The sequence below is a fragment of the Argentina silus genome (genome assembly GCF_951799395.1).
Source record: "Argentina silus genome assembly, chromosome: 14".
Lineage (NCBI taxonomy): Eukaryota > Metazoa > Chordata > Actinopteri > Argentiniformes > Argentinidae > Argentina > Argentina silus.
In genome coordinates, this window is record NC_139668.1 from 966775 (window position 1) to 981244 (window position 14470).

Here is a 14470-nt window from a genome sequence, read left to right on the forward strand (position 1 = left end):
TGCTCTCTTGTGCTTCAACTTATCTGAAAACACAAAGAACGAATACAAAATAAAAAAGAATACAAAAAAAACACACCAAAAAGTAGCAATTTGTCTCAAATAGCGCCAAAAAAGGCAAGAGGTCACAGTTTTGCTAACAGTCTAATGGCATAAGGTTGCGCTAATCCCCAGCCCTGGCAACCCCCAGATAAATGCACTTCTTCAAACCTCCGTACAAATTAGAGACAGCTCATCACATCCCAGAGCCACTGGCCCTGCATTGCTTCCCCAACCTCCCCCCTCTCACTGGAGAGAGAGGGAACATAACATCTAGCAAGCGAGCGTCAAGACATACAAGAGGCAGAGGCAAAGTGCTGTCGTGTCACAACTTTCTGGGGAAATAAACATTTCCATGCCTAAAAACACCCTGCCGAGCTGCTAACCAAAGCAAAACGCGTTCTGGCTTCCTCAGTCCCTTCAACTGGCTTTGACGCTGAGGATGCGCTTGGATAGACACTGCAAGCCAGGATGTAGGTTAAAAATAAAGCCACTGAAAAAAGTACTGTGTCCTGCTTCATGACAGATGTCAAACTGTAAAAATCCCTCGTCACAGAACACACACAAAGCCTAGCTTGTGGGAATCTTTTTCCCAGGCTGTTCAGACCTCTTCTGACTCACTCATTGAAAATGCACCCATCAAATTACTTAAACAAAGGCTCTGTATAGAAACAATGTTCTCATTCCTAAAATGTTTCCATGTATGGTGTAATTTGCTCCTTCTGGTAAAAAGCAAAAGCAAAAAGTCAGGGTGATGAAACGTTGCCCGAACCTTGGTAAGGTTTCATGGCTCTTTCACAACCTTTTTCATACATTTCCATATGTATAGCGGATTAAGCTCTTTTGCAGAGCTTTAAAATCATTTCACAAGCCTTTTTTGAAGTGGCCGTTCATTCGCACAGTCTAACAGTACAACCAGCTGCACTTTGTCCTACATTCTCCTCAAACAACCATGCCCTTATCTGAAAAGGAGACCTAGTGGAAACTCATGAATAAACAGAGGACAACACCTGAAAACAAATTGCAAACTATCAACTGCCATGATAACCAAAATAATTAAATATTCTACCATCCATGCCTGAAACAGTCCACATGCCATCATCCAAACCCCTCCGTTTTGGCTCGGCTCATGATCCATGGAGTGTCATGGAATCCGCCAAATGAGGGGGTCGCTGGAGTGTCTGAGCAGCTATTGTTGCTACCGTCCAGGGTTCAAAAGCAAAAGACATGAGAGATCAGCCTTAGGAATGATTTGCTAAGAGGCCAGGTCTAGGGTGGGTGCAGGACAGGCAGGGGCGGGTGTTTAGAGTTCAGAGCCTTCAGGATGCAACATGGAGGTGGTGGGGGGGGGGGGGAAATCACCAGAGGGGCCTTGTGGGGGACTGTGGTGTCAACAAGGCACAGACGGCTAAAGAACTAGAGCATACTTTCAAACAAAAGGACCCCTCTTAGCGCCTCGGGCAGTAGAGCCTTTACATCCACAGAGGGGAGGTCAAACTAACCCAGAAAGCAAGAGGAAGGGCACAAGCCATTCCATCAGCCACCACCACCAACAAAACGTTCCTTCTGTCTATGTCGGGCCCCCACCTTCTCCCATCACATTGACATTCTTCAGGGAAATAATGTTTTTTAAGGGACCCCTTATTTGAATATCAACACAGTGGAGAGATGTTTGTTTTCCTCTGGTGGTGGTGAACAGTCAAAAGGGGTCAGGGCATTGAAGATAGCAGTGATGTAAAAGACCTGCCAGTCCATTCAAGTAGTGGCCTGAGGGGTTGTTAAATTGCTCCTGGGGTCATAAAACTCGTCCTTGGTGCCATAAAACCGTGCTGTAAGGACAGGGCACAGGAAGCTAGTTTACACTGGTCCTAGTTACCCAGTTTTGGCCACAGTGTCCGGAGCAGAAGTAGACCATAGTTTCTGCCCACTGCCCCTCATTGATGAGATGGGTCTGTCAGGTGGTCCAAAGCCAGGGGGCTGTATAGTCATTCAGGAAGAGCGACAAATCCCAGGGACGACCATTCCCACCCCCCACACACAGCCAATGCATCCACATAGGAATGGAAACCGGATAATAAACATGCACCCTCAGCCTGTTCACTTAGTAAAGCGATACCAACCAGGCTCGTTAGACCAGCCTAACAGTAGGAGCTCCGCAAGAAACAATTAACTATTGGATCACAGGAAGTGTCTTATACAATATCATTTACATTAGTGACTCTAAGGTTTCTCAACTGGGATTCATCTGCTATGGAGGGATTGTTCAAATTAGGTGAAATGTAATCACAAGCAATGACAGCAAACACATACCCAGAGAAATACAAACAAAGACTCACTGAATGTGTTAACCGTTGGGGTTGGCTACATATTCTACAAACCAGGACTTCCAGTTAGAGGTTGTGGCTGCAAGCCAAGTGAGACAAATATGTTCAGGAGAGAGAAAAATATGGAGAATTAAAAGTAGAAGGGTAAAACTGAGGGAATGTGTGCTCCGAGCTGCTCTACCTCTGCTTGGGCATGTCTGTGCCATAAAAAAAGCAGAGCTTTTATCCACTAAATGAGACAAGATGTCAGGGCTCAAAAAACATTCAGCTTCCATAATGGAGACGCCATGTCTTCCTCTTCCTCTAAGCAGGATTTAACAAGGAACCAATCTCATCTGTCTCACACATCACTTTTTTACATGGAACCAGTCAACTACCTGTCTCGCCCTGTTGACTTCACAAGGAGCCAATCAGCGGTCTCGCTTGCTCCCAGGTACTTGCTAACCAAAACTGAGCAGTTAGCCTGCTAACTTAACCTGCCAAACGTATCACTTTAAACATCACTAAAGCAGAGGGAGAGAGGGATGTTTTTACAAGTGTATCCCTCCCACTTATTAATTCATGTCTCTCGCATTCCCTGACAGTCCAGGGGTGAAGACTTTCGTTTTTCACCTTATTATTTTGTACTTGCAGTTACTGCTGCTTGAGTTGCCTCTGGTTTGTAAGAAACGGTAAACTTTTGATTTGGGGGGCGGCCAAGTGCTACTTCAATCGATTTTCATTTTTGGTGAAAAACTCCCAATTGATCAAACTCTACCACCAGCTGAACACTGGTGGCCAAGCAGTCACGGCCAGTAAAGGCCGGTTCCCTCTTCTGTCGCAGGGTTACATTGCCATGGTAATCCCCTCTGAATGTGGGTTACTGAACAGGGGCTTGTCTCCGTCACTCAGAAAGGGACAGACAAGCGAGGTTGTGAACCCCCCTCCACACACACACACACACACACACGATGACTGTTGTTGTTGACTATCCTAGCTAGATGACGGTTATTTTCAATGTGACTTTGCTAGCTAACACAGTGATATTTAGCGAGCATATCAGTTTAATTCATACTACAAGCTGGGTATAGCTAAAGTTAGTCAAACTAAATCTTCTTGATTGCATTTTCTGATGAGTTATATCTTATATTCCACTGATAATGAAGCGGGGAATAGTCAGGTTAGGGAAAAGGGGGGGCTCTGGGCTGAAAATGCCCCTGACATTTTAAAGGGGTACAAAGAAATGATGCCCTCTAAAATATCTAGTGGTAAGTTAGACAGTTGCTACAGGATATCTGTGTTCTTACAGGTTGCCTAATGAAATACCTGTGAGAATTATCCGACTGAGTTCTTTATCAAGTGTATTTACCTTACTAGACAGATAGTGGTAGAGGCGAGTGCAGTAAGGGAGAGATAAGACAGGAGGGGGAAGAGAGAGGAAAGAGGAGGAGGAGAGAGACCACCTTTGTCTGGGAAACACAGATTGTCAGGGTCCCCAAATGGGTAGATCTTCCAAGGCTTTAGCCATGGCTCTACCACACTGATCACGGTGAGTCTACTCAGCATGACACTGTGTGTCTTAAATGGCAATAAATATAGTGAATTTGAATCAGTCACCTAAATTGACATTCACCCCAACCCAGTTGGGGCACTACGCCAGCAGTGTGTGCAAGTGAAGTCAGTGTGCAATTCCAAACCTTGACCCCCTCTGCTGAAAGAAAATCTAGGGGAAACACTGCAGAATAGGTCTAGCCTATACTCCACATTATCAGGAGCAAGCAGGTGGTTAACAACTCACACCAAACTAGCCACAATGAACTGGAATACCATGAGTGGAAAAGAGCCATGGTCACCTCACAATCAATGTTGTCTCAAAGTCTGGCTTGCCACAACATGTCAACCAAGACAGAAACGTGGAGAGTCATGCACAAATTTCAATTAGCAACAGGAGAAAAAAGGTACATAACCATAGGTAAAAGAAATTAGATGGATAGATTGACTGATAAGATAAAACAACTCGAGTAGCTATCTTTGAAAAATAATAATATACAACAGCTCTAATTAGGCCAAACCGCATTCCAGCTAATTGCTTCCAGATCATTAGCATTTTCATATGATCATGGGCCATTGCTTTATTGAAGTGAGAAAAGATCATGAAATATTCATGATTTATTAATCTAACAAGAGAAAACAAACAGGATCCCGGAGTGCATGACACCACCCCAAATAACGGGCACACAGCAAATGACACGTTCATGTTAACCTCTAGTTCCCTTCCTCTCCACTATCTGCAGGGAGAACAAGACTTTGTTACCACTCACATGTTAAAATGGTATTCATAATACTGTTTTAAAATCCTAAATTGGGGAATCCTATTTTCTTGGCCAGGTTTCTATTCAATATGTTGCTCTGTGTCAACAAAATGTCCACCGTCGCACCTTAAAGGAGGATATGGAAATATGGCAGGGAGCCATCTTCACCCAAATCCCATCAGTGTTTCCATATCATGCCGATGACACAGAAAGAGAGGGTCGCCAGCAAACAAAGAGGATTTTCTTAAGTGGCAATATTCCTGCCGATGACACAGTTGTGAAAATGCAGCATCGCCTCACTGATAATGCAGCCATGAGCTTTAAATGGGGAAAAACACTCACATGCACAACACAATATACAATCTCAAACACACACACAAACACAAACACACGTCCCTGGATTGACCTTGAGTGGCGGCCGCCGGTAAAGTGGCTAAAGCACAAAGTCAATACAGGCCGACAGACCTGGTTAAGTATTAAATGCTGCAGTCGTCTGCTGGGCAACTTGTAAGAGGGGAAAACAAGGAATACGCAGACTTTGTCAAAACTCACATTAAGGAGTTGACGGGTTAGAATTCAAAAGCTTCAAAAGCATACTTTAGAGCACTGGGATGTAGTCCATGAGTGCTATGATGGTAAATTAAACAAATAAACAGTTCATAACAAACAAACACCCCCCATGTTGTCTTGTTTCATGGATTATACCTACATTCCCACATCTGCAGGTTCCACACAAGCAAGTTTTTTCTTTTCTCGTTTCCAGAAAAGTTTAGTTTCCTGTGTATTCAAAGTTAATTGTATTCAATATAATAAAATATATATATTATAAAGATGTGAATTTTACTCACTTGTTAAATCACTGAAGCGCGCATGCATGCATTATGAGTCTGAAGAATTGCGAAGTTTGTCTAAACAGCTGCGATGTAGGCCCAATTATTTAGCATCATGTAATTGAAAAAAAAATTCAATGCCCAGAGAGTCAGTGTAATTCGAACACTGTGTAAGCTAAAGTGTTGGGGGTTGCCAGTGTGTGTGTGACTAGCTTTCGATCTCTGCTTCTGCATTCCTTTTGGAGGCAATAATGTCAGAGGACCAGGGCAAGGTGATGCACAATGTTATTGACAATCCACCATTGGCAGAGGGGAGGGGACAGCAGCTATCCTGGTCTGAATGGGCAGTGAAATGTATTCAGGTATGTCTGGAACTCAGATAATGGATGACACATTTCTCCAGGTGACATGAGCCAAAGGCATCTCGGAAAAGAGATTGTAGGAGGAGATAGATGACAAATGGACAAGCGCTTACTTGTGGGATGTTGTGGCTGCATATTTGCATTGGCTGTGTGTCCTAGGCACTGTTCTAGTCATTGAGTTCCAGTTTAATTCAAGTTCTGGAGGGGTGACGACTTCTTCTCTGACCAATTTAGTTATCTGGTCAATGCTACTCTGACCCGCTCTCAACATTAAGTGGACATCTGTGGCCTTTAATAACTTTTGTACACACGTTATCACCTGGGCCCAGTATTTCACACTTTTAATGTCGATCAGAATTCTGTAATCCCCTTTTTTGCTATCCAGGATCAGGTCGATTTGGCTGATTTTGAGCCGGTATTTCAAAACATTATCGGGTAGGATGATTCTGATCCAGATAACACAAGATCAAGATCACAGAATATGGATTTGTATAGGCCTCTATCTTGCCAACTACTGGGCGAGGTAATGTAACAACATTTTTAAAAGACATGAGTGAACTACATTGTCTTCAATAAGTATTCACCAAAGTGGCCAAAGAGAATCCCTTAATGAAAAAATATCTATTTCACATCCATAGTGGCTGGAAATGTGTTCATTTGGTTTTACTACAAAGCATTAAGTTAGTGCAAATCCAGCACATACAATGACGTTTCGCGCACAATCCCTCTTGTGAAGAATAGTGGTAGCTGCATCATGTTATGGGTATGTTTGTCACCAGCAGGGACTGGGGAGTTTGTCAGGATCAAGAGATATCATGAAATTTGCTGAGTTGGTAGTGACAGCCTAATCCACACAGTGTGTTATTGATTCCTATGCAAATCAGAGACCCTATAAAAACAAAGATATTCATTCTGAAATCACATTAACTATTATCTTTGCACTCAGAAGAACTCAACTCAACTTAGAGTAACTTGAAGAAATGAGCTAATTTTAGGAGTGTCATAGCAAAGGGGGTGAATACTTATTGACTCAAGACATTTCAGCTTTTCAATTTTAATTCATTTGTAAACATTTCTGAAAAATGATGTTCACTTTGACATTATGGGGTATTTTGTGTAGCTCAGTGACAAAACAATCTCAATTAAATCTATTTATAGTCAGGTTGTAACAAGAAAATGTGGAAAAAGTCCAGGGGGTGAATACTTACTGAAGGTACATGAAGAAAGGTAGCGAAGAGAAAAAAGATCTGTATCACTCATTGTCAACACCTTGACAAAATGCAACACCTCACTGGATAACTCACAGTACATTAAATACTATTACTAATGTGTATTTAAGACGCATATACATTTTTTTCACAACATCTCCTTATTTTATTGGTTATAGTGACTTTCACCTTCAAGCCTGCCCAGAATCCACCCCTCCAGTGGGATAAAGATTATCCAGTTTTTCGCCATCCTAATCACTTTGAGTTTTGAAATACGCAAAAACAACTTTCAATCTTTATTAAAGGTCAGATTGGATTACCAAATCTGAATCCCTATCCAAATGAGTCTTGTTTTTCAGCTGCCCAAAACAAACCTGTGTCACTCATTTAGAAGGAAACTTGGTAGGACTTTCATACTTACACTAAAAATACCAATATTGATTGGTTGTGATTGTTGGCTGACACAAATATCATTACACCCTAAACAGACAATGAGAGAATAATATACAAAATAAAATCAGTGCATCAAACGTAATGTTGGTTTGTGTCATGTCAGGTTTTTATTCTTCAACTGACAGGTACTTTGCCTGGTGTTTTACACCTACCAAATGGGGCATAGGCCTACATGTGTTATGGCAAGGTCACACCACTCCCATTCCACTAGCCGCACTTGCCTTCTCAACTCACCCATCACAGCTGAACTTTGATACATTTTCACTGTACAGTAACCATGTCTGGGGCGGGGTAGGTCTGTCGTAGGCCTACCATCATCATCTTCTACTAAGGTGTGGTCTGGCCCGCTCGACTGCCCCCAGCAGTTCAGAGTAACTAAGGACACACTAATCAAGGTCCCCTTGATTAGTTTGTCCTTCTTTACTGTGAACTGCTGGGGGCAGCCCACACTGTTGTTAGAATGGGATTGATTCAAGTATCTGGAGTAAAACCTGATCAAAGTTCAACTGATGGGTGTGTTGAGAAGTCAGCAAGTGCCATGGATCGGATAAACCGGCTACTATTCCACTGGTCCACTCACAGTAGCCTTAACATTGCTTCATTCCCACAAAGTATAGTGCAATATTCACAATGTGTTGGCAAAAACACCCGCACACACATCTACCGACACGGACACCCTCTGGGATGGGCAGGACCCAGGGACGTCCACAGATAGACGTCGTATGGAAGGCCAGGTCCCTTTCCCAGAACGGGGCACGGGGCAGGGGGGGGGGGTTACAGCATAAACATAAGCCACTATGACACTTATCACAATAACTTGACAGACACACGTCCACCATGACTTACTTTTCATATTCTGCGTTGTCCCTGTCACAGCGAGCGTCCTTGTGCTTCTGCCAATCCTTGCCGTGTTTACAGGTGGTGAGCAGCACCACGTCCTCCGCGTTATGGACGTGATATAAGGCATTCCTCGTGTCGGACCCGATACCTGTCAGGTACCGCTTCCCCTTGAACACCAGCACATATTTCCTGAAAGGTGGAATAGAGTTGTACTTAAGGTATCCCCTCTCCCCTCCGGTCCTAGGGTGCTCCTTTGAGAATAGCGGGATGGACACGTCAAAGTTGGGTCTGAAGTTCTCGGTACTGATGCTGGCTTTGGCCAACATGGCCTGGCCTATGTCGAAGCCTAGGTCTTCCGTGTAGTCTGGCCATGTACCCGAGTACAGGTTAAATATGAGGTGGTTCCTGCCGCTGTTCCACAGAGGCTGGTTCTGGACCTTGGTTTTGAGGTTGTGAACGTATTGCGGAGAGAGCTGGTCTCGGTCCAGGGTGTCTAAGCTCAGGACGAAGAGACAAGCTTGTCCCGGGTCAGAGGTGTAAAACCTGGACCCCTCAATAGTCGATAAAATATTCTGGTAACTTTCGGAGATTTTCTCCCCTTTCTGCTGGGGATACACATACACTTTGAACCCGTTCTTTTTACATGAAGAGAAATCAAAGCAGGAGTCCATGCGGCACCGTTTGCCTTTGTAAACACTTGTGTTAACGTCCCTCTTCTGCCGTGGTGATATGTGGATGTTGTATTCCTCCGTGTCCGTCTGATCCCAGGGTGTGAAAGGCTGTAGCGGGTCAGAGTGCGGCCACGGCCGGTCGGGACGATCACCATTGCGGCTGCGGTCATGCCGGTTCCTGCCCGCCGCTGGAAGTTGGACTCCTCCAAAGTAAAACAGTAGAACTAGACATGTACCAGCGGAGAGCAGGATTAAATATCGTTTTTTGGCCTGCATGTGTCCTACGAATAGGGTCGAGTTGTTTACAAATAAATCTTCTTAAGTGGGCCAAAGTTAGGCACTCACCACCTCCAACTACACCGCTCCGCCATCTTCCAGCCTGCAAGGATTTCAAACTCGCGTCTTCTCCCTTCTTCGTGTTCCGTTCCCCAGTCCAGCGAGTGACCCAGCGCATGTGGGCGATTTTAAATGGCTTTTTTTCTTCTCACTCTTCCATCTAGTTGTAACATTTCACAATGACGCGGTTGTTTGCGGTAAAATGTCACTGGATAAAGTAAAAAACAAATACCTCTCTCCCGAATACTGTCTGTACCCGATTCCAATGGAAAACTGCGCCCGAATAGTGATGTCCGAAATGTTTCTACCAACTCTTCACCCCGGAGAGCAGTGGAAGGGTCATGTGGCTGTCCGCCTGGAGAACAGAGAAGGGATCCACGGTCTACATCCAGTCGTTAACACACTGACGGGGGTTTAAAGCCGTCGGCGTGGCGGCGTTTAGATCCAGATGTCTCGGGAGTAAATTCGACTGGTTCCTCTCGTTATCTCCGGCGAGGTATCACTCCATGGTTCCGTTAAAGGACCGACAAGGCGTCGTAGTACAACAGCGGTTCATCGGTATAACTGTAGCCTCACGAATCCCTGCATTTCTCTTATATCCAATCTCCCGATAGACCCTCTATTCGCGCAAAAATACAGTCATCACATTGGGGGAAAAAAGGGCCTGGTTCAGAGAAGAAACTGACGCCAGGAGCCAGACACTACTCTCTGCTACTCACTGGTGTCTTCAAACACATTGAAAACGTTGAAAAGACGAGATTCCTTGATGTTAGTTGTCCAATGACCAAACGCTCAGTTGTTCCCAGTGTTACTCTGCAACATTCCAATCCCGACACGGTGGCAGCTGACGTGACGTCCCGTCAGTGGGTTTCGGCTTTCCTCATTGGTTCCGTTAGGACCGGAAGAGGCGGTTGCTTCAGATGCACCCATTCACAGCCGGAGGCCTGTCACCAGGGGCATGAGGCACACAGTCAACTCTGGAGGACTGACACTGTCAACATGCTCTTTTAAAACATCAATCGAAGCTAGGCCAATAATACAGTGTTTGATTATGTTCTGATTGTTTGTAAACAGTAAAAGATTAAAACCGCATGAATGTTGGGTTATTGGGGGGGGGGGGACGACATTATGCTGATAAGGCATCTATAAGTAGCCTACTGTTCTTTAAGAATCTAGCGGTAGACTAATCGGCAATACTAGTGCTCTTATCTGCAAACAAAATCACAGTATCCCATTGCAAGTTGATGGCTCTGATGTGAGTCTATACTTCACCACAAGATGGTTCAGTGGGTGATCCTAATCAGACAGTTACAGTATTTAGCAAATGTTTTATTCAAACAATGAATGAAAGAAAAGTGAAAAGGTGAAGAGCTGATGAGGTTAGTGTGTCTACTACTTTCATACTGAAGTCAAGTGCACTGACAGCACAAAGTCACTCTGAAGGAGTCTCACCATGCCTTGTAAACCTGTGTAATCTACACAGCTGCCATTTTGTGGCAGAACACTCAAACTGGGTGAAGAGGCCATCCTCATTTTTTATTGGCCAATTAGCTTAGGAAGTGGGGTAATTAGATGTGCCAAACGAGTGGGACTGGCTGGGAGTGAGGCCAGGAACCTGGAGTTCGCCTGCATTACTCTGTGCTGGAGTGACAAGGCATCCTCTAGACTCCCAACATCAGCAACAACACCCACCATAAGGCCCCAGGGGCCCCTCTTACCCAGGCATGTCTGATACACCTGAAAAAGCTGGCTTGCTCATTGGCAATGGTAGAGATATCATTTTCCATTTAATCACCAAATAATTGCCTTTTCATGTATACCTAATTGGAAGACCTTTGCTGTACGTGTTGTTGGCTATATGAGCAAACTCCAGATGGACACCCCTCATTGTGAAGAGCTGGATTACCTGAATTACCTTTACCTGATTACCTTTTGTTCCCCTGGTACAGATAAACTGTGTGTAAAGCACTTCCTCTCTGCGATGGCAGGCAGCCGTGATAAAGGCTGCAAATTCAGGTCGTGGTAAACAAATACCCACGGCTGGAAGGTAATCCGTGGGTTCAGGGAGTTCCAGGCAGACGGAAGACAAAACAGCCTTTGAAAGTTCTCTAGCCACTGCAGATCGGGCGCAGATAAACTCCCCTTAAGATGATATAACGAGCTGTGCTCCTGGAACGGCCTGGCAAAGGGTGTGTGTGCGTGTGTGTGTGTGTGTGTGTGTGTGTGTGTATGTATGTGTGTTTGTGTGTGCATGCGTGTGTGAGAGACTGAGCATGGTGGTGAAGCCACACACACCAGAGTCATGTAATCAAACCACACACCCCAACACACACTCATAGGAACCACACACCCCAACATACACTCATAGGAACCACACACCCCAACACACACTCATGGGAACCACACACCCCAACACAAACTCATAGGAACCACACACCCCAACACAAACTCATAGGAACCACACACCCCAACACAAACTCATAGGAACCACACCACACAGCCCAGGATCTGTACAGAGTGACAATAAAGGGACTGCAAATTTCCTCTGTGGATCTGTGCTTTATGCGCCAAATGTGCGTGCAGAGCTCCAGTGCATATTGTAATGTCAGCCCAGTATGCGCCATTGTGTCAACTGCGCGTTTGGGGCAGGGAAAATATTTGAGGGGGGTGTCTCATGAATGTCACAGATACACACATTCTCATCTGATATTTTCAGCGCAAAAACCCAAATTTTCCTTGCGCCCTGGCAAGGCTGCATTAAGTCCAGCAACACGATTGGCAGGGTTCGAAATTGCATCTTTATTTTATGGATGACAGTTTATTCAACAGTAGCCTAATGAGGTAATGTAACATTACTCATGTCATGGTAATTTGTTGAAGTGACACTGAAAATAATTGAAAAACATAGATGTAGCACCATTGCCATAGGAAATATCACTGCAACCCTTATCTGTGTTCACTTTGAGTGGTCTCTGTCATTTAGTCTACCTTCGTAGGGTCAGTTGCTATTAAATAGCCAAAATGTATATCATTTCAAATGTGTCAGTATATCTTACCAATTAGAAAGAATGGTTGCGCAATCCAAGAATAACAGTATAAATACTAGTTGTATTGTCATATTACTGTAATATATACGTATATATGCCATTTAGCTGACGCTTTTATCCAAAGCAACTTACATTGCAGTATACACTCACCGGCCACTTTATTAGGTACACCTTGCTAGTACCGGGTTGGACCCCCTTTTGCCTTCAGAACTGCCTTAATTCTTTGTGGCATAGATTCAACAAGGTGCTGGAAACATTCCTCAGAAATTTTGGTCCTTATTGACATGATAACATCACGCAGTTGCTGCAGATTTGTCGGCTGCACATCCATGATGCGAATCTCCCGTTCCACCACATCCCAAAGGTGCTCTATTGGATTGAGATCTGGTGACTGTGGAGGCCATTGGGGTACAGTGAACTCACTGTCATGTTCAAGAAACCAGTTTGAGATGATTTGAGCTTTGTGACATGGCGCGTTATCCTGCTGGAAGTAGCCATCAGAAGATGGGTACACTGTGGTCATAAAGGGATGGACATGGTCAGCAACAATACTCAGGTAGGCTGTGGCGTTTAAACGATGCTCAATTGGTACTAAGGGGCCCAAAGTGTGCCAAGAAAATATCCCCCACACCATTACACCACCACCACCAGCCTGAACCGTTGATACAAGGCAGGATGGATCCATGCTTTCATGTTGTTTACACCAAATTCTGACCCTACCATATGAATGTCGCAGCAGAAATGGTTTATTGAAATGATTGAGAGGACACATACATGTTGCACTGCTTTGAAGATCTCCCTCAAGCACAATTAATCGCCACATTAGTTTCAAGTGGAAATACGGCCATTATTCTCCGCAATTTAATTCCACTCCAAAGCAGATGGGCTACGGCAAATAACAGGCTATTTAGCTGTTTTTTAAAGCCTCATTGATACTGATGAGATTCCAGTTTTTATATTTTACTATCCAGAAGGACTTCCTCAAAATAAAGGTTTTATAGCCATAGGACAGGAATTCCTCAGACATCTTGAATTGAACACTCATAGATGATTTCTCTTGGCCACCAGAGGGGTGGAATTTTGAGGCAGAGGGTGGGATTTTCCAAATGTCTAAAGTCTAGAATGCCTATTTGGTGAGATATGCACACACCTTTGTCAAAATGGGAATAACAAATCTTGGAAAGTGCAGAGCCAGAAGTGCATAAAAGGCGCTGAGCACAAGGAAATCATAATAGACCTCTTAGGGGTCACACTGTACAGATTAGAGTGCCACATAAAAACACAGAATTGTATTGATGTACCGTAATCTCCTTTGCATGGTCTCCTTGGGAGTATGTTGAACTGTATCAGAATACTGCTGTGACATTGTTTTGATTATTTTGTAATGATTAAACCTTTTAAAATATTCATTCCACATACAGTTCCTATTGTCTTGTCACTGTGTTATTGTTTGTTGAAGTTGATTTGTGAAAACTCGAAGAGGTGACAAGGTCAGGAGAGAAATATAAACTTAATCTAATGAAATCCATGCGCTTCAAATCCTTAAGGGCCCAGCATCCCAATGCAATAAACATTTGCAGTAGACTTTCCCATAGATTATAGAAACATCACAACGACAAATGGCCAGAGGTATCATCATATGTATGTAGGCACAATGTGACTAATGTAACTGGTTAGTGAGTGGGAGTGTGGTTTTGGAAGTTTTGTTCATCTAGTTTCACTCTCACAGATACCTTGGGCGAATTAATGTTGAATTGCGGTGCCTAGTCTTAGTGCTGCTCAGTTTGTTGGATGCTTAGGGATCTCCTATTCTTTCTTTATTTAAAATGACCTTTAGACTCTGGAGCAGAGATTGCTTAAGGCAAAGTAAGGGTTTAAATGTTCAGGGATGTGGGAGGGACGCCATCGTTTGTAGGGCTCCAAGCAAGTTGAGCCAAAACTCCAGAATTTCATTGGGAACTCTACTGGGACCCAAAGGCAGCAAATGAACTGGAGCAGGTTAGATGTGGTGAGAGGTTTTTGTCCTCATTAAAAAATCCCTGCTGCTGACTTCTGAACCCCTCATTTGTATT

At 44.0% G+C, this 14470-nt stretch overlaps 1 protein-coding gene across 1 annotated transcript in view; it reads right to left on the reverse strand.

Annotated features, from left to right (window-relative positions):
* Positions 1–10118, reverse strand: part of ext1b (exostosin glycosyltransferase 1b) — a 77813-nt gene extending 67695 nt beyond the window's left edge. Inside the window, exon 1 of the mRNA XM_083685425.1 lies at positions 8351–10118. Within this exon, the coding sequence (XP_083541551.1) occupies positions 8351–9291 (941 nt within the window). The 5' untranslated portion in view covers positions 9292–10118. The remainder of the gene's footprint in view (positions 1–8350) is intronic.
* Between the last annotated feature and the right edge of the window lie 4352 nt (positions 10119–14470).